Source organism: Prunus mume, linkage group LG7 (genome assembly GCF_029339155.1).
Source record: "Prunus mume cultivar Tortuosa linkage group LG7, ASM2933915v1, whole genome shotgun sequence".
Classification (NCBI taxonomy): Eukaryota; Viridiplantae; Streptophyta; class Magnoliopsida; order Rosales; family Rosaceae; genus Prunus; species Prunus mume.
In genome coordinates, this window is record NC_142704.1 from 10,169,098 (window position 1) to 10,189,579 (window position 20,482).

The window sequence follows — 20,482 nt, forward strand, 5'->3', positions numbered from 1 at the left end:
GTAGTGGCTATACTAGTACTGGTCCCTTATGTCAGATTGATTCATCATTATCATGGGCAATGCAAATTGCAATGAACATGGATAGACAACCCAGCCAAAGACTAGATAGACTACTTTTGGAATTAATTGAAATATTTACAGCTCTTATATTTATTCAGTATCAGTTCCACCGGGAACTAATAAATTTGATTACTTTTATGATTTTGGACTGCTTTAATATATATATATATATATATATATAATACATGAAAATGAAAGAGAAAGAGAATTTCGATCATAAACTGTGTAGACGCATGCAGATTTCTCTTGTATTGTCCGTCAATCATGGAGAGGCGAGCTATAGCATTAGCATAATTAGCATTAGCGTATATTTATTTGTGTTTGAGTGCTATCTAGCTCGGCAATCATGACAAGGTGAACAAGTGATGAATAGCATAAGTCAAGAACAACCCCACACATGTCGGCTCATGCTCATGGGATTTATACATTTGACATTTCCAAAATAAGCTTTGTATTCAATTTGTGCCTGTCATTATTCGGTTTCATCTTCTAGCTGCTTGCACCTGCCACATTCCAAAATTGTCCAAAATTGTTCTGCTTCAAACTAAGCCATACGTATTTCCACTATCACCAACAGCCAGAAAAACTTTCTTGTATATCAGAATCAAGTCATATCATACAGATAGCATCCTCTACAAGCATAAGATGCCAAAACAATTACTCTACTTCTTTTACGTGGCATGTTTATTAATCCGTAATTGAATAATGAGGAATTGAATTGAGGATGAATTGAATTGATGAGAATTAGATTTCAGATTCCTATTGAAGTTGTTTACTAAATCATATGGATTGAGGAGAGTTAGATTCCGGATTTCTATTGAAGTTGCTTACTAAACTATATGGAATTGGGGTATGAGTGGTATTAATTACTAAAATGTCCTCATTGTTAGGTTAAAGTATATGATAAATGTGAAAATTTTAAAATTGTGTAAGGATATAATGGGTAAAAAAGATAATTCCTAATGAGTTAGTTCTCCAGCAATTAGAATACTACATCCTACCCAAGAATTGAATTCCTCCAAAATCAGGAATTCAATTCTTAATTTTGTGTGAGCCCCACTTAATTTTTAATTCATTGATGCAAAGTAAACGCTGGAATCCTCCATAAGTGGAATTCAATTCATAATAAGAATTCAAATTCCTGATTAATAAAAACACCATCATTTCCTTCCCCCATTCAGTCTAGTGAATGTGTTGTGGTGGTAGCATGCTATTTCATCAGAAGTTCAATGTGCAAGAGATAATAAACAATGGCATTGCCAATCCCTCTTAGAACAGCATTCTACTGATAGAGTTGCAATATCCCAGAGTTTTTTTTTTTTCCATTTGTGGCCTACCCTTGAAAAAAAAAAACACTAAAACAGAGGTTCCGCGAATGCTACTGCAATCAATGATGAATTACAAAAATAAAATAAAATTCTCTCTTGATTAAAGGAGCAAGGAGAGGGTTCATAACAAGTATAATTTATAACTTTCGACCTGGATGCACCCGCAGTGAAAGCCACCTAATGGGTATTTGAGATTTAGAAAAAGAAAGATAACCAGGACTCAGTGCAGCAGAGCAAGAAGATAGCACATTTTTGCCAATCTTAATAAACACAAAGGCAGCCTTCACGCCTATGCAATGCTTGCAGAGATGGGAAGCGTACAGAACACAGCAAATAGCTATTAGGAAGACTTAGCAACCGGCAACAGAAACATATTACAGACTATCTAGCAACATTAGCGGCAGAAACTGAGTCATAATCCGTAAGTAGGGGACGGCGAATAAGAAAGTCCTCAAAACCAGAATTTGCCCCGAGAATCCAGAACAAGATATCTTCAGAGTCAGACCCCAAATAAAAATAAACATATAGACGCATGACCTAAAAGTAGGTAAGGAACAAGTCAAACATTTGGCGAGTGGCAGCAAATTCCCCCAGCAAGAAATTTGAAGAATCCTATTGCTTAATTTAAATTCGTTGTATTTTACTGGCTACTAACACTAAATAAGGTATTTCTAAATCCCATTTGAAACTATATTCTTTGCTGCAGAATGCATGATCCAATATCAAGATTTTTCAACTTTTTGGCATTAAAATGAGCAAATCAAGACTTTTGTCTAAGCATATAATACAAAATCCATAATCCATTGTTCTGTTAGCATAGTGGAATTAGTTTTCTTGGTATTAGATTGCCTATTGGCCAAGTTGTTCGATCAGGTAAAAGCTTTTCATGCCTGCCACAATGGTAAGGAATTAATCCTCATAGTCTTAGACTTGGCTTTTTCTTTTAGAAGAACACTGACAACCACATATTTCCAAAGGCTAGTTGCAGAGAATTCTCTCATCTTTTAGAATATTACATGTAAATGTTCTTTGTCCAGTTGAAAATTCTAAATACTTGTCTTTTAGAAAACAAAGATAATAAAACATTGCTTCGAACACTGCTCTTCAGTCCAAGATAATACTAAAGCATGCCAGACTTATCAAAGATTTCCTCCAAGATCTTAGACTAAAGTTTTCTCCCACCAGTATAAGAATCAAAGACATATGTCAATCTATAGCGAAAAAAGAGAGGACACACATGAACATGGACATTCAAAACACAAGCAGAGGAGACACACACAAACAATAATATTCAGATTAAAATAGACACAATCTGTTATCGTGATATCATGACTTAAGAAATACCAATTGTAACAGTATTATGTATTATCGAACAGAACTTACGATGATTGACCAATTGATTCGACATCATTGGTTCTCCCTTCCTCTTTGAGGGATTGGCTGTGAATAAGTTGTGAACTGGTGGTTGTGTCCGAAAAATAGAGAGCATTTGTCATTATGCAGCAACAAACAAACATGGGAATTGCCCCAAAGATCCAGAGAAAGAGAGGAATTGAAAGGTAGAATGCTCGCAATCCAAGGGACCAAAAGTAACTTCCTCGATTCACAGTTGTCAAAACATATTCAATGTAATCCGTTTTGTCTTTCCCTGTTGGCAGAGTAGCCAAGAAGCTAGCATGGGCAAAGTATCTAGTAGACTGCACATTGCAGAGAAATCCAACAAGAAAGCAGAGCAAAATGCAGAAGTACTTGATTGAAGAAAGAGGGATGGTATAAACTAATTGTTGTGATACAGTGCTGTCAGAGCTAGAGCTGGAGCTGGTGCTCACAAACACACTGATCACAGAAGAAAGAGTAATTGCTGTTGTTGCCAAAAGGGAAGTGCCATTATGTTGTTGCGCAATGTTTGTATAATCAAAATACCATTCTTCATCGGGTCCTGAAATTGATGCAGAGAACTTAAACTTCGCAACTTAATGCTAATTAGCATAGCACGTGTTAATTATTCATGCCCCATGTATCATTGTATATATGAAGGAAATGCAATTGGTTTTTCTCACCCATTGACCATTATCCTTCTCAAAAGTTTTACTTACCAAAGTCTGTAGCTTTTTTTTTTTTTTTTTTTTTTTGGTTTCTAAAAAACAAAGCCTGTAAATTGCAAAAGGAAAACATATAAGGAAAGAGAAAGGGGGACTAACAGCCATCATGGAGAAGACCCATTGTTTGCGAACCGCAGAATTGAGGCCCATGACAGTTTTTGTGGGATTGCGCAGAACTGTGATGAGTAGCCAAATGTGGTATATTCCCAACACACACAGACCCACTGGTACCAGCAGATAGTCCCAGCTTAAGCTATCCCCTTCCATCTCTCTTCTCTTCTACTCTTTTAGTCTCTTTACCGCTTAATTACTCTCTCTCTCTCTCTCTCTCTCTCTCTCTCTCTCTCTCTCTTCCCCTATCCTTGAGAGTGAGTGAGTTGTCTGAAGTTACAGAAGACAGGGTTTAGCTGCTTAAGGCAAAGACAGAGCAAGCTTATAACTGTTAATATTGTATCTGGTCATGACTGGATTGGATCTGATCCTCAATTGCCAATGTGTTGGTTGATTAATTGGCTTCTGACAAACCAAAAAATATAGCCAAATGGGACCAAAATAAAAAGGACAAGTGGCTCTGTTGGAAACCAGTTGATAAAGAAAAGTTGAGTTGAAAGTTTTTGAACGCTGATATCAGGGCACGTTCATCCAATGCATTGGTTCACGCAGTATTTCTACACTTGTTTTATTTGGTTAGTGAATAAATAAATAAATAAAAGAAGATAAAATACTGAGTGAGTTGTAATGAATTGGTTACATACTTCTAATCTTGGTTGTTAGATTGCATCTAAGACACTACCAACACATTTAATGAATGCAATCCAACAACCAATATTATAAGCATGTAACCAATTCTTAACATAAAATTCTTATCGGAGAATCTCCCTAAAACAAAACACACGTAATCTAACTTTAGCTAGTTAATTAATCCCCTGCAGGCAGCTTAGGTTTTGTTGGGACAAATGTTTTGGACAGAATTTATACTACCTCTCAGTTTTTCCATGTTGTTTAGGAATTGAGCATACTGCCATTCATTATTGGACCTCCAAACCCTAATACATTGCAATTCAGCAATATATAGAATTTGTCATGCATCCTGCCATTCAGTTCAGCATGCATGACAAATATCTTAATTTACACAAAATAATACATGATATTCATTCGACGGAGTTCTATTTAAATCCAACATTCATCTTACACCCAGCATATATTAAAACATGATATTCATATGAAAATTTTCATATAGCAAATGCATCCCATAGCCTCCAAGGTCTCAAGTCTTAACTATATGCTTTCCAAAATCCAAAAGCAGGAACCAAAATACGTACACAGTTACGAAAAATATACAGAAGATCCATCTACTTAAGATATAATAAACCAACTAATATTCTAATAAATCTGAACAGGATTAAGGAAAAAAAGAAGAAGGTAATTTCCAAGACCTTGTTATCATGACGGTTGTCCAACTAATTCCACATCACCAAATGCGACCTCTTTGAGAGAGTTAGTGTGAAGATGTCTTGTAAAACTGGTGGTTGTGTCCAAGAAATAAAGAACACAGGACAAAATGCAGCAACACACAAACATGGGTATGGGTCCAAATATCCAGAGGAAGAGAGGGAATGAGAGGTAGAAAGCTCTTAATCCAAGGGACCAGAAGAAGCCTCCTCGGTTCAAGTTCCTCACAACGTACTCCATATAATCCTTTTGACTCTTCCATGTGGGCACAGTGGCTAAGAAGCTAACATGGGCATAGTATCTAATTGACTGCACATTCAAGAGAAAGGCAACAAGAAAGCACAGCAAGATAGCAATGTACTTGATCGAATCGAGAAATTCAGTCTTATTGCCATAAACTAATCTCGATGCTGTGCTGCGAGAGCTTGATGGTGTGCTCACAAATACACCGATCAGAGAACTCAGAGTGATAGCTGTTGTTGCCAACAGTGTAGATGCCATTATGTTGTTGCGTATGGTTTGAACAGCCAATACACCATTCTTCAAGGGGTCCTGATCAATATAATTAAAGGAAAGGAGTTGACTCTTTAATTATATATATGATGGACCAACGCTCAAATTCTATTGTTTCTTCTTGAAAAGTTAGACAATAGTTTGAGGTTTCAATAAAATTAGGGGATTGAAACTTTGAAAGATACCAATGAATAATCACAGAAAACAGGATTAACTTCTAAAAATCATAAAAGATCATCTTAGCTTGTTGTTGGTGATGGAAAGCAACAGAAGAAGTCAAGCAAGAAATACACCTTAGATATACTATCATGACTCCACCAAATGGTCTTGTCCAGAGATCAGCCTAACCAAGGTACATGAATGAATCCTACTAGTTAATCTCCAATTCGTGGGACTGGTAGCCAAAAGAAGCCAATTAGTAATGTTTAACTTTAAGCCTCCTAATTAAATTTTGGATCTTGAAAATTCTAGCATGAAGAAAGAAATGTGAGATGAAGCTTGCTTCTTTGTATAGCATAAGCCAACTGACACATATACAGTAGAGTTGTAAATGAGTAGCTAGTTCGAGAACTTTAAGTTTCCAAAACCTTTAAACGATGCTGGAAAGTCTTAAAGACAACAGCTTTCCATGTGCCCAAAGACTCTCATCTTACATGATCCAACATGAAGAACTATTTCCCAGTTTCCAGCCACCTTACTCTTAAACCCAAAGCAAAACTCTTTACAGAGAAAGGATCAGTATTAGTAATTGTAAAGGGTACCTACTTCCTACCTACCAAGAAAGGACATGGAATACAGCCAAATTGTAAAGGGATTTACTTAGCCAGTTCGTTTTGTTTTCTTTTTTGGTCATATGGTTGGATGTAATTCTAGTTTCATGATCACGCTCACTAACCATCGAAAAGGAAAAATTCAAATACCCACTAGCTAGCTAAAGAATTCAGACACCAATTGAACAGAACAGGATGTGTATAGAGACAGAGAGAGAAATATGGGAACTGACACTCATCATGGATAAGGCCCACTGGCGACGAGACTGAGCATTGAGGCCAACGACAGTTCGAATTGGATCGCGCAGAATAGTGATGAGCAGCCACGCATGATATGTTCCAAACACCAACAGACCCAGTGGTACCAGCACATAGTCCAGCTGCTCCTCTTCCATCTCTCTCTCTCTCTCTCTCTCTCTCTGTGTCTGTCTCAGAGAGAGAAGTGAATGAGAATTTGGAAGACAAAGGCGTTAAGACACCGACACTGAAAAAGGGTAATATACTAATATGTATTATAATTGTTGTATATGAAATGAAATGCAGAAAAGGAAAGGTAAGAGGTTTCACAGCGTGAGAGACAGTGTGAACAGAGTCAGAGCGCAGTACATGCCAATTTTTCACTTTTGGAGTTAGCTTTTCAGCAATACTTGCTTATGGATGTAAGAACTGAAAATTGTATAAAATTCATAAATGAAGAAATTTAGATATGGTTAAAAAATTTGGTAATTAATAGTTTTAGTGTTCGGGTTTATGTATGTCGAATTTTGTAAACAATAGAAATTACAGTGAAAAACGAATTCATACTTAATAGAAATTGTGAAATGATGCATTTTTTAGCGGAAATTACGAGGTGTGTTCAATTGAGATTTTAATATAATAGATTTCAACATGATTTGTAATTACATGATTTTTCTTATGATTTTAATAGATTGTAATTACAAGATTTTACTTATGATTTTAATTCATGTATGACTTTGTTGTATTCTCCAAAGTAGATTTCACCGAAGTGTGGATTGGATTTGAGTTAGCCATCTTTCATCCATTAGTTAAAGGATGTCGAGCCTTTAAAGAAGCAGAAAGTTGAAGTTACACCAAACTTAGATCAAGTTGTCATTACTATCTGTCATGTATGGCTTTCTTCAAATTATCCTGTTCTATAGCTAAAACCATAGCGGTCCCAAAATTCAAACATAACTATCATTAAACTAAAACCATACAGCTATTAAGTTTTGAATAGAGAACTTGGTCAAGAACTGAGAATTGACATATGAACAAGCTACAAGAAGGAAAAATCTTGAATTTATTGAATTTATAAATATTACAATAGACAAATTAATTGAATCAATTCAATAAGAAACTTGACAACTGAATACAAGTCAAAATGGTCCAGCTATGACATGATACTAGTACAGAACACTTGTCACTCAAATTAATTCCACAAATTGACTAAAGAAAGACAAATAAACAAAGGAGCTGAAAATCTATTGGGAAAAATGCACGCAGATTGCATAATATGAACAACTATTGAAAGCAACGTATTTGAAATTATTGTTTAGGTATCTGAAGGTAAACAAAAAGTATAGACATGAAGCCCAAAGAAAGGCGGGAAACACCTCATGCAACCAAACAGTCAAGAGAAAAAGACGGCTATATGAGTTTATCCACTAAATACAGAAGGATTGAGTCTGGTTAAACCAAGCCCATATAAAGACATGAGTACCTTGTTTATCTTCATTTGTTCATCTTCCCCAAAAACCAAAAACGTGAGAATCAAGCATAGGAGGGTGGAATTTTTTATGGGATTTGGTATTTGTATCACACACTCAAAAGTCTCACACAATACACCATTTAACGAAATACCTCAAAATCGGTAAGTTTTTTAATACCACCGTATTTTTTTCTTACCTTTTAAAAGTCTTAATTGAATACCACAAGACTTAGATTGATTATTTAAAATTCTTAATTGAATACCACCAGATTTTTATTGATTACATAAAAATCATAATTGGATACCATTGGACTTTTAAGCTTCAAAACAATCTATTAAAATCTCAATTGAATACACCCCCCTTAAACTCGGAAATCTTGATCCTCAATTTCTATGATTTTTTTTCCGAGCATCATTTAATAAGTTCCATACTAAGTTGCCAAACAATTGAAATATCAATTTCTCCTCTTCAATTCTCAAGTTATTTTCCTCAATACAAACAGAGGGTTTGGTTTCAATAATCTTGTTTCGTTTTTGTTAATAAAAAAAAAATTTGTTTCTTTTTCATAAACAGACCAAATTTCATTCGATTATTATAGGGGTTAATTTTAAAGTGGGAAAATCATTACCCTAATTTTATTATAAATTATTCAGTAACATCACATCATCATCCATGCACTGTATTGGTGTACCTGTTAAGGCTTTCATTGATTTATTTATTACTTTTTGCACAAGCTAAAGATCTTGTATTGACTACAATGAGTAAGTCTCATTTGGTTTTGTTCTTTCACCTCCACTCATGAAGGCAGAGGTTCAAAACCTCTCTTCTCCAATGGCATTGACTATAATGAATAGATCTTAGTTGGTTGAGTTCTTCCACCTCCACCTCCACTCAAAAACCCCTCTTCCCCAATGGCTTGTGCTCAAAACATAAAAATAAAATAAAATTGTATTGACTGAGTTGATCAGATTTTGCTCTAGTTCTATATTATAATAAGTGTGTGATCCTAATGCCAGCAGCCACGTCTCACTTCTGGTCGTAACCTTGGTCGATTGAATGTGAGCAAGGGTTCCATCAATCATTGGTGAAATGAGAAAAATCAGAAACTAGCACCAGCATTCTCATGTTCATAGAAAAATTCAAATTTTATTGATTATAACAGTTGATACAAAAAGTGAAAAAAGTGCAATTCTTATAATACATATGAGATTTCAAATTCAACATCCTTTTATGAGCTTTTACCAGCAGCTTTGGCCAACGAAGTGAAATTCAACCTGCAAATAACAAGAAGAAAAAAAGAGGTTCAAGGCATAAAAGTTGCTGAAAGGAATAGTAATGCACCTGTTTTTCAAAGTATTTCAGGATTTAATAGAACGATTCTGGTGTGACGATCAATCACGCACATTTAAATTGAAATGGTTTCAGAATTGATTGAACCAACGAATACCTGATGATCGACTTTTTCTGTGCCACAGGTTCAGGTGGGGTTCCATTTGAAGATGGCACCATAAGTTCCGCCGGCTGTAAAATTAAAACATGCAATAAAAGAAGAATTACCAGTTAAAAGCTTCAATGAACAAGCAACCAACAGTGCTAAAGCAATGACACAGAATAACATAGAAAAGATCAAAAAAAGCAAATACAAAATGATTCCCCTTTACCTCCCATATATATTAAGAGGAAACTTATTTTGTTTTTAAAGTTTGTATAAAAACTTAGATGTTCTGAACGGCTTTACCCTAAGTATGCACTCACAAAATAGTATAACCGAAAAAGAAAAACAAACAAAAAATCTTAAGAACAAATACTGCACATGCAACCAAATATAAAAATCCACAAGGGATGCGGAACATAATTGAATAATGAGATGAAAACTTTGAAAGTCAAAAAATAGGAGCACAAACAAAAGTCATGTGTTTGACCTCAAGTTCCTCTAAGCCCCCATTATATGAATCAGTGGAAGGACCAGCTCCATTGCTTGAGTTTACTAGCGCTGAAACTGATACACTCTCCTCTGAAGGCTCCATTTGACTGCTTTTCATGTTCCTGGAAAAATCTTTAACTTGATGTCTATATTCAGAATCATCTTCAAGCTCATCCAGTTCTGGAAAAGCTTGGTGTGAAACATATGGGCCAGCCATATTCTTCTCTAATGCCATCTTCTCTGCTTCTTTAAAACTTGACGTATTCGCAGCAGCAGGTAGACTATCGTTTGGGGGATTGCACCTTGACGATACTTCAATCTGACCATTCTGATAAGGAATATCTGCTGGGTTTTCTATCTTTTCTAAGCTAACTGCTATGCTATCATCAACCTTTTTGTTTGCATCCATACTTTCACATTTTGTGGAACGTGAACTGATATTGCTGATAGGAGGGCTAGCCGCATGAACTTCCCCACTGCAGAGATGTAAAGACTTTGCATACCTTGAGTCAGTCTCTACAGTATCATCCACCCGCTTTCTCTTCTGTCCACCATCTGATCCATCTAAATCAGTTTTACCTTCACACAATTTATCTGGTTGAGCATCGCCAGAAACCTTCAGTTCTGAACCGCGCCTGCTCCCCCAAGTTACTTTAGACGGGCGCAAAGGTCGAACCTCACCAGGAAATACAAAATTAGGAATGTTCCTGCGTTTTACATGGGATACACGGATCTCCCTTCCACGCTCCAATAATGTGTACCGGTTGACAGACTGCTTAAATTCCTCTACTGTTGCCCTTATGTCAAATTGCTCACCTTCAGTGACGGGAACTCCTTGTTTTCGTTGTAGGCCCATGAAGTAAGAGCTATGAAAAGGTCTGGATTTGTCTGAAAAATCACCTGGGTGTGGGTGACACTGTAGCATGTCATAAGTGTGCCTCTCAATCTGGATTAATATGTAACAGATGAATAAGCATCACTGATTATTATGAAAGAGAAAGGGAGCGAGAGAGAGCAAAAGAATAACACTGAAGGAATAGTTTCACCTTCAGCGTTAGTTGGCGAAGACGGGACTCAACCCAGCCTTTCCATTTTCTAAAGTCATCAGCATTTTCTGCACTGATGTCTATCTGCAAATAATTCTTATATGCTTCAAAGAAATCATAAGGCTCAAATAGGGTGTCCCAATCAGCCTTATTTGATTCCATAGCCTGCAAGCATTACCAAACATCAAACTCGGGACAGAGGCACAGTATTCACATTTTGCAGATTTTTTAAAGGAATACAACTCCATCAATGGAACATTTGAAATAAACAGTAAACTTAACAACCATAGCCTAGTTAACAAGAACAAGAACACCACCACTCAAATCATTACATAACATGAGTCAATGAGAAATCTTATCCTGTCACCTATATGTTCTCTGTGTTGTGGAAAGAAGTCATCACAACTTGCACCACAGAATCGTACCTCACAAATTTCATTTCCCCTCTGAAACTCCTCTAACATGATACGCAGCGTACTTGAGGACACATTGTAGCTGGAGTTCATGCTGGGATAAGAAGGAGTAATAATAGGCATCAAATGATACTTGTCCTTTGGATTTCTTCTAGGATCCCAAACCTGAAGTCCAAGAGAACCTTCTTCAATAGCACAGAGCATGACTGGATTTGGCCAACGCCACTGAGTATACACCCTGAAGAACCGAGACACTAGCATATTAGGCAGTGCATTTGGGTAAAGTTGGCATATGCGAGCAACAAGCAATGCCCAGTTTATACCACCAAGAAATCCTGCAACCTGCTCATGATAGAAAGCAGCACAAATCGTAAGTAAAAAGAATATTGTCTAGCATTATGGAATAATCTAGTGCATCAGAAATACCCCACCATACATTTGAATAAACACCACGACGCTTTGCCCATAACCTCATGCATCTCAATGTTGTGCGGAAATTCTGCCATAAAAAAGCCAGTTACATGATTAGAAATAAAAAGATTTAAAACAAAAAACTGTATATAAATAAGCAAGACAATGATGGCCAGAACCTGAATGCTTGGCACTAAACGCAGAATTTGATCTGTAACTCTACAACCATTGAGACTACGAACTGTCTGTTCATCTGCATTCTGTAGTATTGAGTCTTGTGATATGTCTAAGTCCTGCTCCAAATAAAAAACGTTGGAAACAAAAAATACTAGAAAAATTTCAAAAGAGATATCTTTTTCCTTATATAACAACTTTTAAAAAAAGAAGTGTAGTCCCGGTTTTTATCCGCTCCTTTTTCAGCTACCATACCAAGACTAGAGGAGAAGGGCAAGTATTTATATTTGCTTTATGGGATATATAATTGATCTCTTTTTCGTATGTTTTATGATTCGTATACGTAGGGATATGGGCGCCATCCTTCTCAGTTAAATGGACTGCTCTTCTCGCTGTTTCTGACTCAATACGTATAGAATAATTATAGCTAGTCTTCCTACCCCCTTCCCTGGCCGTGGCTGGGGCGAATCAACGCACTTATTACTTATTGAGTGTAAGATTTAGCTATTTGAGCAAATTTTAGTCCAGCACAGACAATTTCTGATCTAAGCTAACCTGATCTGGGCTAACCATTTAAAGCGACCTTTAGAAATTCATAATTTACATTCAGTCAAATGATCTTAGTTAAGAGACTATTTGATGAAAGGAAAATATGAATGAGTGCAAAAATCTCCACTGCCTATGCTTTTTCAAAGGGTTTTTATGAAATAATGAATGAAAAATTATGAATCAGTAAGCCATCTATTATCTTTCTAGCGATGCATAAAAGAAGTTAATAAGGCATGCAAAATTAAAGGATGACAATGTGTTCAATTGTGAATAAGGAACTTCCAGCATATAACCAACACTTACTTCAGGAATAACCCAAAGTGATAGTTTTGCATAAAGAAGATCTATTGAAACCCCACTGAACTTGAATTTCATAACTGGGACGTGAGCATCAGGCACAGGATGCAACTCTGTAACTTCAGGCATCTCAGACAGCATCCTCTGTAGCTCGCCAAAGAAATCTTCCTACACACAAGTTATAAAATAAATTTGAAGTTGATTAATACGGCAAAAATGAAGTAAAAACTATTGCACAATAAAAGGTAAGGCTGATCGCACTTCTCGAGTTGCATGTCTAGGTCCAACGCAGAGTGTGTCTATATCTGCTCCAGGGCCATGAACCTAACAATAAGGGGCGAATGAGGAAAAATAGAATATGTGAAGCTTTGAATGGGGAAAAAAACAAACTTTTTAATAATATACAGATTCCACATCCAAATATAATTATTCATAACAAGACTCAAAATTTATCAAAAAAAGGTGAGCCCTACTGATAATAATAATTCAATCAACAAGTTACCATATTTTCCTACGAAGTAGTAACAAAGCCAGGCACATAAAGAGAACACGAGGCATGGATGGTGAACTGTGACAATTCTTTCAAGTATCCTGCTTACTATCATCACACAGACATTTTGATTAACAAAGAGTTTGGAGAGAAAGAAATCCATAGACATTTTTTCTCTATGATACTGTTAAAAGATCTAATGTACAGTGCATTTTGTTAAAGATAAACAAATTCAAGTCTACCAATTGTGAAACCCTCCCTATATATGGTGCCATATTGTGTTGCCATATGGGGTCATTCCTCTAATCAAAGGTAAAAGAGGGTCTTTTCATATCTAGCCTTCAGAAAAACCTTATCACATTGATGTCAAAAATAAAGATACTGAGACACATGACCAACGGAGAGGGAACTATTTTATTCACTTCATGTGCTCCAATAAAAATACGGAAATGCAACCCAAAAGTAAATAGTTTAAGAAATAGATAAGCCAGCAAGAGAAGTTTATAATGCATCCACAATCGACAAGCTTTGCTAAAGGTCTTTAAGATATAACCATCCAACAGTTAGACAACATTAACATGACAACTGCAAACAAAAAAACCCTCTGGGATGGAAAAGAGTAAGAGAGCTTCATACCCCTAGCCGATATGAGCCGAAGGTGAAAATCTTAGCATTTGCTTCATGCACTAGTTGCTCATTCAAGCCCTTTGCTCGGCTAATTGTTTTAACCCATATCTTCACAATCTGGCTTGGAATTCAGCACCAAAATGATAAATTACAATCAGAGAATACAGTATTAAGTATATATCACATCAAATGTCTCAGAAATTAAATAATAAAACCTGAAACAAAACAGAAGATTGAACTTAAAACCTATTTTCTTTATTCTCCTCACTTTTCTGAGAAAACAAACATAGCAATAACAACAGCAGGGACAGAAAAAGATAGTTCAACCTGGTCTAGCCTGCCAAGAACCTCCTCCCTACTCACAGCCTCTTCCTGACTCTCGTACAATCTAGCATCTTGCAAATACTGAAAACCCAGAAAAAGCAGAGACCGAAATTCAGCATAATCACATGTAAATACCCAAAATTTAGATATGGGTCAAATTGAATATCAACCAAACCAAAACCTTTTCAAGTTCACGAGTCTTGATCACATCGTACTCCGTCGGTCCACCTAACGAGATGGGCTCCGTAATGCCTAATCGCTTCCCGTTATTTCGGTTGCTTAATCCGGGACTCGCCATTTATTTACGAAAGAAAATTAAATTACTTTGAATATAACTTTTTTAACAATATGGGAATTGGGATGGGGCCGTCAAGAACAAATTCTTATTGATGATATTTTGCACTCTTTTATTCTTCTTTTTTTTTTCCTTTCCAAAATAATGAAATCAGAAACAAACAAATAAAAAAAAAGATAATAATGAAGTAATTTTCAGATACAGAGTATTGGGTAGAACAGAACCCCAAAGCTACAAAGAAAAAGGAGAAACAAAATTGAAAGAAAAGCTAACCCTAGATTTTTGATTTCGTAATACAAAGTACAACACCATTCCAACCCTAACCCTAGACGAAGAAGAAACAGCACCAAATGTACGCCCCAAAATTCAGTGGAATCCCAAAGTCTCCGGCTTTCAGAATCGCCGCTGTTGGTCTTCGGCCATGGTCGCTATCTGAGCCTGAGAATCTTCAATAAGACCCAACCCTGGAATCGCTGTAGGTGGATAGATAGCGTTATAGAGAATGAGAAGGTTACATTGGCTTTTCAGAGATCATATATGATCTTTATATATTGTGTTGGTTTCTGTTTTCACTAATTTTTTTTTTCCTGATACAGGCGAGGCGAGACGATATTGTTTTGCGTTTTTATTAAAAAACAATTCCTATTTCCACTCGGAGAAGTGACGCCAACGGTAAATAATTAAATTGATTTATCTTTTCTGTTGGCACAAACTAAATTGAATATAAATATAGAAATAGTTGCATACAAGTTACAACTGGCCAAAAAAGCGAAAGAGTTGCATGCATTACAGAATTACAGATACATAATAATACCTTTTTTACTTTTTACTTTAAGCAAATGATTTGGGGCTGCACGCTTTTTCCTTATATTTAACCATTTTTGTCTTGTTTTGTTTTGTTTTTTTTCTGTTTTCCTTTCCAAAAAGAAACATTTTTTTTTTGGGGTTAAATGAGGATAGTGCTCAAAAGGTATTATAGTATTGGATGTTTCAGTGCTATGTGTAGTACGCTCTTATATGGTCGTATTCTTTTGTTTTGAATAAAGCATATTTTCCACACACAAAAAAGGATTAAAAAAAAGATAGCAGAAGCTTATATATAAGCCGGTAAACACACAGAACAATTGTCAATCATGAATCGCATCCAAAAAAATAAAAATTTGTCAATCATGAAAATACAAATTTACCTAAGACTAGATACAAACTTTCAGATGTCCATAAATGTAAATTATAATGGACTCAGATAATTCTTTTTACATAAGTTTCGTGCATGAAGCATGCTTCAAGATGATAAGTTATCATGTCTTGACACAATCGATGTACAAACGCAGGCACGTCCTGACTTACAATGATTCACAATGATTCACAGAAGCACATTTCCTCCAGTTTCATCAAGAGTAGACCAGTCTTCTGGTCATTGGACGACTAGGGTTAAAAATACATAATTTTACAACACAAGGGCGTAAATAAGCACTGAAGAAAGATCATGCCGTGGATTCACCTTCCCTCCTGAGCAACTCCTGCAGGGGAACAACTCACCTAAGTCCATTTTGTTATAGAAATAGAGAATGTGTGTGCTGCAATAACAGGAAGGCAGCTTCCTTATATATAAATGCTTTACATGTTAACTGATTTATGCAAGACTTAGGTAGGCATCATATTCTGTCACCGTCTGTGCATGTGCTTGTGTGTGTGAGTCACAATGACTTGGCTAGTTAAATCTGATCCTTCACTTCCCATATACGGTGACTGTGTACATGCATCTATGTAATACATTACCCTTTTGGTAGCTCTGATTGACATGCGTTGCCTCTCTTTCTTCTCACGCAAGCATTCCCCACACCAGCTGGAGAAATCTTTCTGATACTTCTTCATCTCTCTAAATACAGAACTGTGAGGAGATAATTTAGTTTGAGTAATGGCAGATGTAAGTATTTCAAATCCTACACTTGAGTTCAATATTACAAATAGGATCCTACCACAATGCTAATGCAACATAAAACAATTGGAAAATGAAGGATTTCAAAAAATTTCCATTTCTGATTGATTTGGTTGTAATGATATCCATTTTAAACGAAACTGTTGTAGGAAAGGACATATTCAAACTTCTAAAATGCCTGCAACTGCTATTAGGAAACACCTCCTCTAGTTTCAAAGATGTGTTCATTTAGATCCTTCTTTGTTCTTAACTTCTAAGCATGTCCGCCATGCTGGGTTTCTTATCAGCTAACAATTAAATTGCACCTCATTTATTTCCTTTGTAACTAGTGTTGTTGCCAATAACATCTCACACTTCAAAATTTGTAACCTGAGAATGCCTTCTTCAAAATTTTTGTTCCAATATAAGGCATAATCTAGGAAGGAAAGAACAGGGAGAAAAGATCTCCCAAGTCATATTCCTGATTTCATGAAAGGTGGGAACGGTGAATGCGAAAAACAGAAAACTCATACATGAATGTTCATAGTACAACATAAACATCCAATTAAAATTGTCAGAAGGAGTGGGAAGAAGTCCCCCAGATTTTTTTTGAGAAGAAACGAAATTTATTAAGCAAAAGAACACGGAGGTGGATAAGGCAACCACCACCGAAGAAACAAAAACAAACACAGAGAGAAAAAAAACAGCACCAAACCCTCCCAAACTAACAGGGAGGAACAAAACCGAAAAACGACAGAACAACACACCCCCCAACCCTCAGTTAAAGGCAGCTGCCATATCCCTCATAATAGTGGAATAAGAGTAGTCTTTAAAATCTTTTGTAACAGACGCCCACAAAGCTGCCCAGTACTTAACTCTATCCCAAAGCTCACTCACTCCCACTCCATTATAGTCTTCAAAAATTCTCCTATTACGCTCCATCCAAATGTTCCAGAATACAGAGTGGACCAAACAGCCCCATAAAATTGAAGTGCATTACTAGACAGATTCCATAAAGTAAGATACAGGAAGTTTATCAAAATATATAACTGATTGTGAAAAATTAGAATCCAAAGAATACCTTCTGCACCATAGAAGTAAATTGATGCGATGACCTGATGTCGTTGCTCTAGCACCATGCCGGTGACGGCCACGATGAAGCACAGCACATCCTGGGACATGTGAATAATCAAAGATCTCCTGCTTTTAAATAACATACTCCATCAATACGTTTACAACCACCCACAGGTTTCAGTACGTCAAATCAATAGAAAATTATAATATTCAAAACTTTTAATTAAGGAGAACATTAGTGATCTTATATTCGAAAATGGACACGTGCTACCGAATAAACACTGAAAAAGTGTTTGCACTACCCTGCGCAAAGTATAAATTAATTTTCTCTCCATCTTAATGACTAACATACCTCTGAATGGCTTCCACTATTTACATGTTTATCACATCGCGTGCCTCGAAAAAACAATTCTCCTCCAGAAAATTGCTTACCCAAGCACACATTCAAAGTTACTTCAGAGTCGTCCACATGAAAACCTACACATATGAAATTAATTTTAGGCATCTACATTTGACAGAAGAGGAAATAGAGGGAAGGTAGAGTACTTATAGCACATCATTTGAGGGTATTCTACCATCATAAACTTTCAATGTATTGTCAAAGGTAAGGCGTGTATGTACAATAAATGTGTAACTAGCACCATACAACCATTTTAAAAACAGCATATTAATCAAATACACATTCGAGCTATGGAAAGGTGTCTAGTATCACTGCTATAACCACAATAGTGCAGTGGATTAGAGCCAAGTTTTATAGTTTTAGAGGGCACCTATAAGTTATCACAACAGCAGAGGCTATGTGGACTGACAACATCATATATAACTACAAAAGGATAACATTTTAAAGTTAAAATCAATTAAACAAAATACCAACCCAAGTCAGCATCCCTATCTTCACCATATTCAACAACAAAACCATGGTGAGAATCCAGAGTTGATCCACCAACTTCAGCAAAGAACACTGCAACAGAGATTAAGCTAACAGATTAAATCAAATTACATGCCAACCTCACTGAAAATACCTTCTTGTGAATTCACAAATATTAAAGTATTTACAGAGGACAACAATGCATCACCTTTAGATATAGGACGAATAAAATTTTCCATAAGCTTGTCAAGCATGGTTTCAAGGCCGAAATCATCAAGAACAGCACCGTATTTATTCATTGTATTTGGCCGCATGATTCTAAATTTGGCTTCATTAACCCATTTTTCAAAATTCTCCACCTAGGCAGCCAAAGAAACATAAAAGAAATAAAAAGAAACGAACAATGGTAAGCCAAGCCAAATCTAGAATGGCAGATAAGTAATATACAATGACAGTATACCTCAGACAACAATAATTCACAGAACTGTGGCTGAAACATCTCAAATGTAAAGACCCCTGGCGAGGGTTCAGACATTATCCTTCTGAAGCTTTCCTCAGTATTATCACTAACTGCTTTCAGAAATGGCCCCACAAAGGTGGTTGCTGGGTGCATACTGTATAACTCTTTATGTAAAGGCTGCACACATGTCATTCAGCTTCTATAAGTCCCTATTCCTTCAAAAGGACAATTTTTATTTGGTGGGAAAACCCAATTGCACGGCCAAAGCTTGAATTATATTAAAAGCAGCACATGAATCATGCAACATATATATGTACAGATCTGGAGTGTGTGCACACTGAGGGGTTACTATGCCTGATAAAAAAACATAAAAACTAAAGAAACCAACTCACCAACCCATGAGCTCTGAACATAAAATAAACCAACTGAGAGTTACCATTTTACCCACAAATTGAAAGGATTGAATCAAGAGTAACCACGCGTTATACTGTACCTGATAATTTGATATAATCTTCTGCCTGTAGTCTCTATGTTTCTGAACCTGATACATAGCAGCACAAACGACATAAGTTGTTTGATTTTTCACGAATTAGAATAGTGTACTATGTAGTAAATCATGTCAACCTGTTCTTTTTTTTGGTCGAAAAATTATGTCAACCTGTTCACTGAACTTTCTCTGCGTTGTTTTCTTTTACTTAAAATCTTTTTTTTTTTTTTAATAAGGGAAAAAGAAGTAAAAAGGAAAAGAGGCAAGGAAAGAAAATGATGATGATTGCCACACCACCTTCCTACATACAAAAAGCAGGGCTTAAGGGCATTTCCGTAATTTTATGCCAAATCACTTGCCCGTTAGAAGACAGTTCCTCAGCGAAACCCTAATTAAATGCCCAAATCACAAGAGGCAGAAATAACGATAATAATTCGATCAATAAGATTAAAAATTGCGAGCATATTCAAGTTGCTTCCTTTTCCACGAAATTCTCAGTAACCAAATGGACCACCACCGAATGAAGAAAAAAAGAAACACACTTTAACACGAAAAAATGGATAAAACTTACTCTGTTACGCTCTCCGTGAGGCAAGTACTTGAGCAGAATCTCCGTCATGAACTTAACCTTATCGTGTCGAGGCATCCCGAGCATGCTCGGAGGCAGGAACCGCTCGAGCGAGGTGAAAATCGAGGAACTGAAATCCAATTCCATGTCATCGTAGTTATCCGGATTGTGATCCTTGTTTGGGATCAACCTCAGCCTCTGGCTCGACATGGGTGCGAGCGCCGGCCGGTTCGAGTCCTCCAATACGACACCGTTCCCGGTCACCGGCGAGGGCACTTCACGGCGGTCGCCGGGGCTGCCGTCAAGCGACATGGCCGGAGTGGAAGGTGGAGTCGGAATATCAGCCGGCGATTAGTGTACTAAGGAGCATTGGTGGTGAGAGTTGGAGGGTAAAATGGGAATCTAGTCTTCGATGGATTTGGAAATGGGTTTTCTTGTAGTGGACGTAAAATTTTGGTGTGGGTTAGTTCTGTTGCAGTTAGGGTTTCCTGAGTTCAGTCTTACACTCCAACTCACTCAAGCTGTATTTTTTTCTTTTTTTGAATTGAAAAGAGAAAAATGGATGGAGTGGATTGGACGCTATGCCCTTCGCGTGAAATAGAAAGCAGATCCGGCCCAACACA

The 20,482-nt window shown here is 36.5% G+C and overlaps 3 protein-coding genes and 1 pseudogene across 4 annotated transcripts; all 4 read right to left on the reverse strand.

Annotated features, from left to right (window-relative positions):
• Positions 1-2,668: 2,668 nt before the first annotated feature.
• Positions 2,669-4,567, reverse strand: LOC103338826 (uncharacterized; annotated as a pseudogene). Its single transcript, XR_016122084.1, has 2 exons — positions 3,590-4,567; positions 2,669-3,327 (listed from the first exon to the last, which is right to left on the reverse strand). The product of XR_016122084.1 is annotated as an uncharacterized LOC103338826 (transcript).
• A 125-nt stretch (positions 4,568-4,692) lies between these two features.
• LOC103338750 (transmembrane protein, putative (Protein of unknown function, DUF599)) lies at positions 4,693-6,718 on the reverse strand. The gene is made up of 2 exons (XM_008241994.2): positions 6,459-6,718; positions 4,693-5,494 (listed from the first exon to the last, which is right to left on the reverse strand). Exons 1-2 carry the CDS (start codon positions 6,618-6,620, stop codon positions 4,934-4,936), a joined length of 723 nt encoding a protein of 240 aa, XP_008240216.1. The 5' UTR covers positions 6,621-6,718; the 3' UTR covers positions 4,693-4,933.
• A 2,342-nt stretch (positions 6,719-9,060) lies between these two features.
• Positions 9,061-15,048, reverse strand: PAPS1 (poly(A) polymerase 1). Its single transcript, XM_008241992.3, has 12 exons — positions 14,371-15,048; positions 14,193-14,270; positions 13,875-13,982; positions 13,010-13,072; positions 12,755-12,916; positions 11,908-12,021; positions 11,754-11,816; positions 11,330-11,659; positions 10,905-11,069; positions 9,857-10,804; positions 9,382-9,455; positions 9,061-9,208 (listed from the first exon to the last, which is right to left on the reverse strand). The coding sequence occupies exons 1-12, from the start codon at positions 14,485-14,487 to the stop codon at positions 9,163-9,165; spliced, it is 2,268 nt and encodes a 755-aa protein (XP_008240214.2). The 5' UTR covers positions 14,488-15,048; the 3' UTR covers positions 9,061-9,162.
• Positions 15,049-15,608: 560 nt separating this feature from the next.
• LOC103338747 (2-oxoglutarate and iron-dependent oxygenase domain-containing protein CP2-like) lies at positions 15,609-20,389 on the reverse strand. Its single transcript, XM_008241989.3, has 9 exons — positions 19,863-20,389; positions 19,298-19,345; positions 18,805-18,981; positions 18,553-18,703; positions 18,351-18,437; positions 17,829-17,953; positions 17,484-17,602; positions 16,264-16,375; positions 15,609-16,004 (listed from the first exon to the last, which is right to left on the reverse strand). Exons 1-9 carry the CDS (start codon positions 20,169-20,171, stop codon positions 15,969-15,971), a joined length of 1,164 nt encoding a protein of 387 aa, XP_008240211.2. The 5' UTR covers positions 20,172-20,389; the 3' UTR covers positions 15,609-15,968.
• Between the last annotated feature and the right edge of the window lie 93 nt (positions 20,390-20,482).

Coding starts and splice junctions, on each gene's coding strand:
- LOC103338750 (XM_008241994.2), bottom strand. CDS start 6,620: ATGGAAGAGGAGCAGCTGGACTATGTGCTGGTACCACTGGGTCTGTTG. Junction 5,495..6,458: donor GGGCCTTATCCATGATGAGT/GTCAGTTCCCAT, acceptor TATATTGATCAG/GACCCCTTGAAGAATGGTGT.
- LOC103338747 (XM_008241989.3), bottom strand. CDS start 20,171: ATGTCGCTTGACGGCAGCCCCGGCGACCGCCGTGAAGTGCCCTCGCCG. Junction 19,346..19,862: donor CTCACGGAGAGCGTAACAGA/GTAAGTTTTATC, acceptor GCTATGTATCAG/GTTCAGAAACATAGAGACTA. Junction 16,376..17,483: donor TTACTTCTATGGTGCAGAAG/GTATTCTTTGGA, acceptor ATCTCCTCACAG/TTCTGTATTTAGAGAGATGA.
- PAPS1 (XM_008241992.3), bottom strand. CDS start 14,487: ATGGCGAGTCCCGGATTAAGCAACCGAAATAACGGGAAGCGATTAGGC. Junction 14,271..14,370: donor AGACTCGTGAACTTGAAAAG/GTTTTGGTTTGG, acceptor CTGGGTTTTCAG/TATTTGCAAGATGCTAGATT. Junction 9,456..9,856: donor GGGGCTTAGAGGAACTTGAG/GTCAAACACATG, acceptor TTAATTTTACAG/CCGGCGGAACTTATGGTGCC.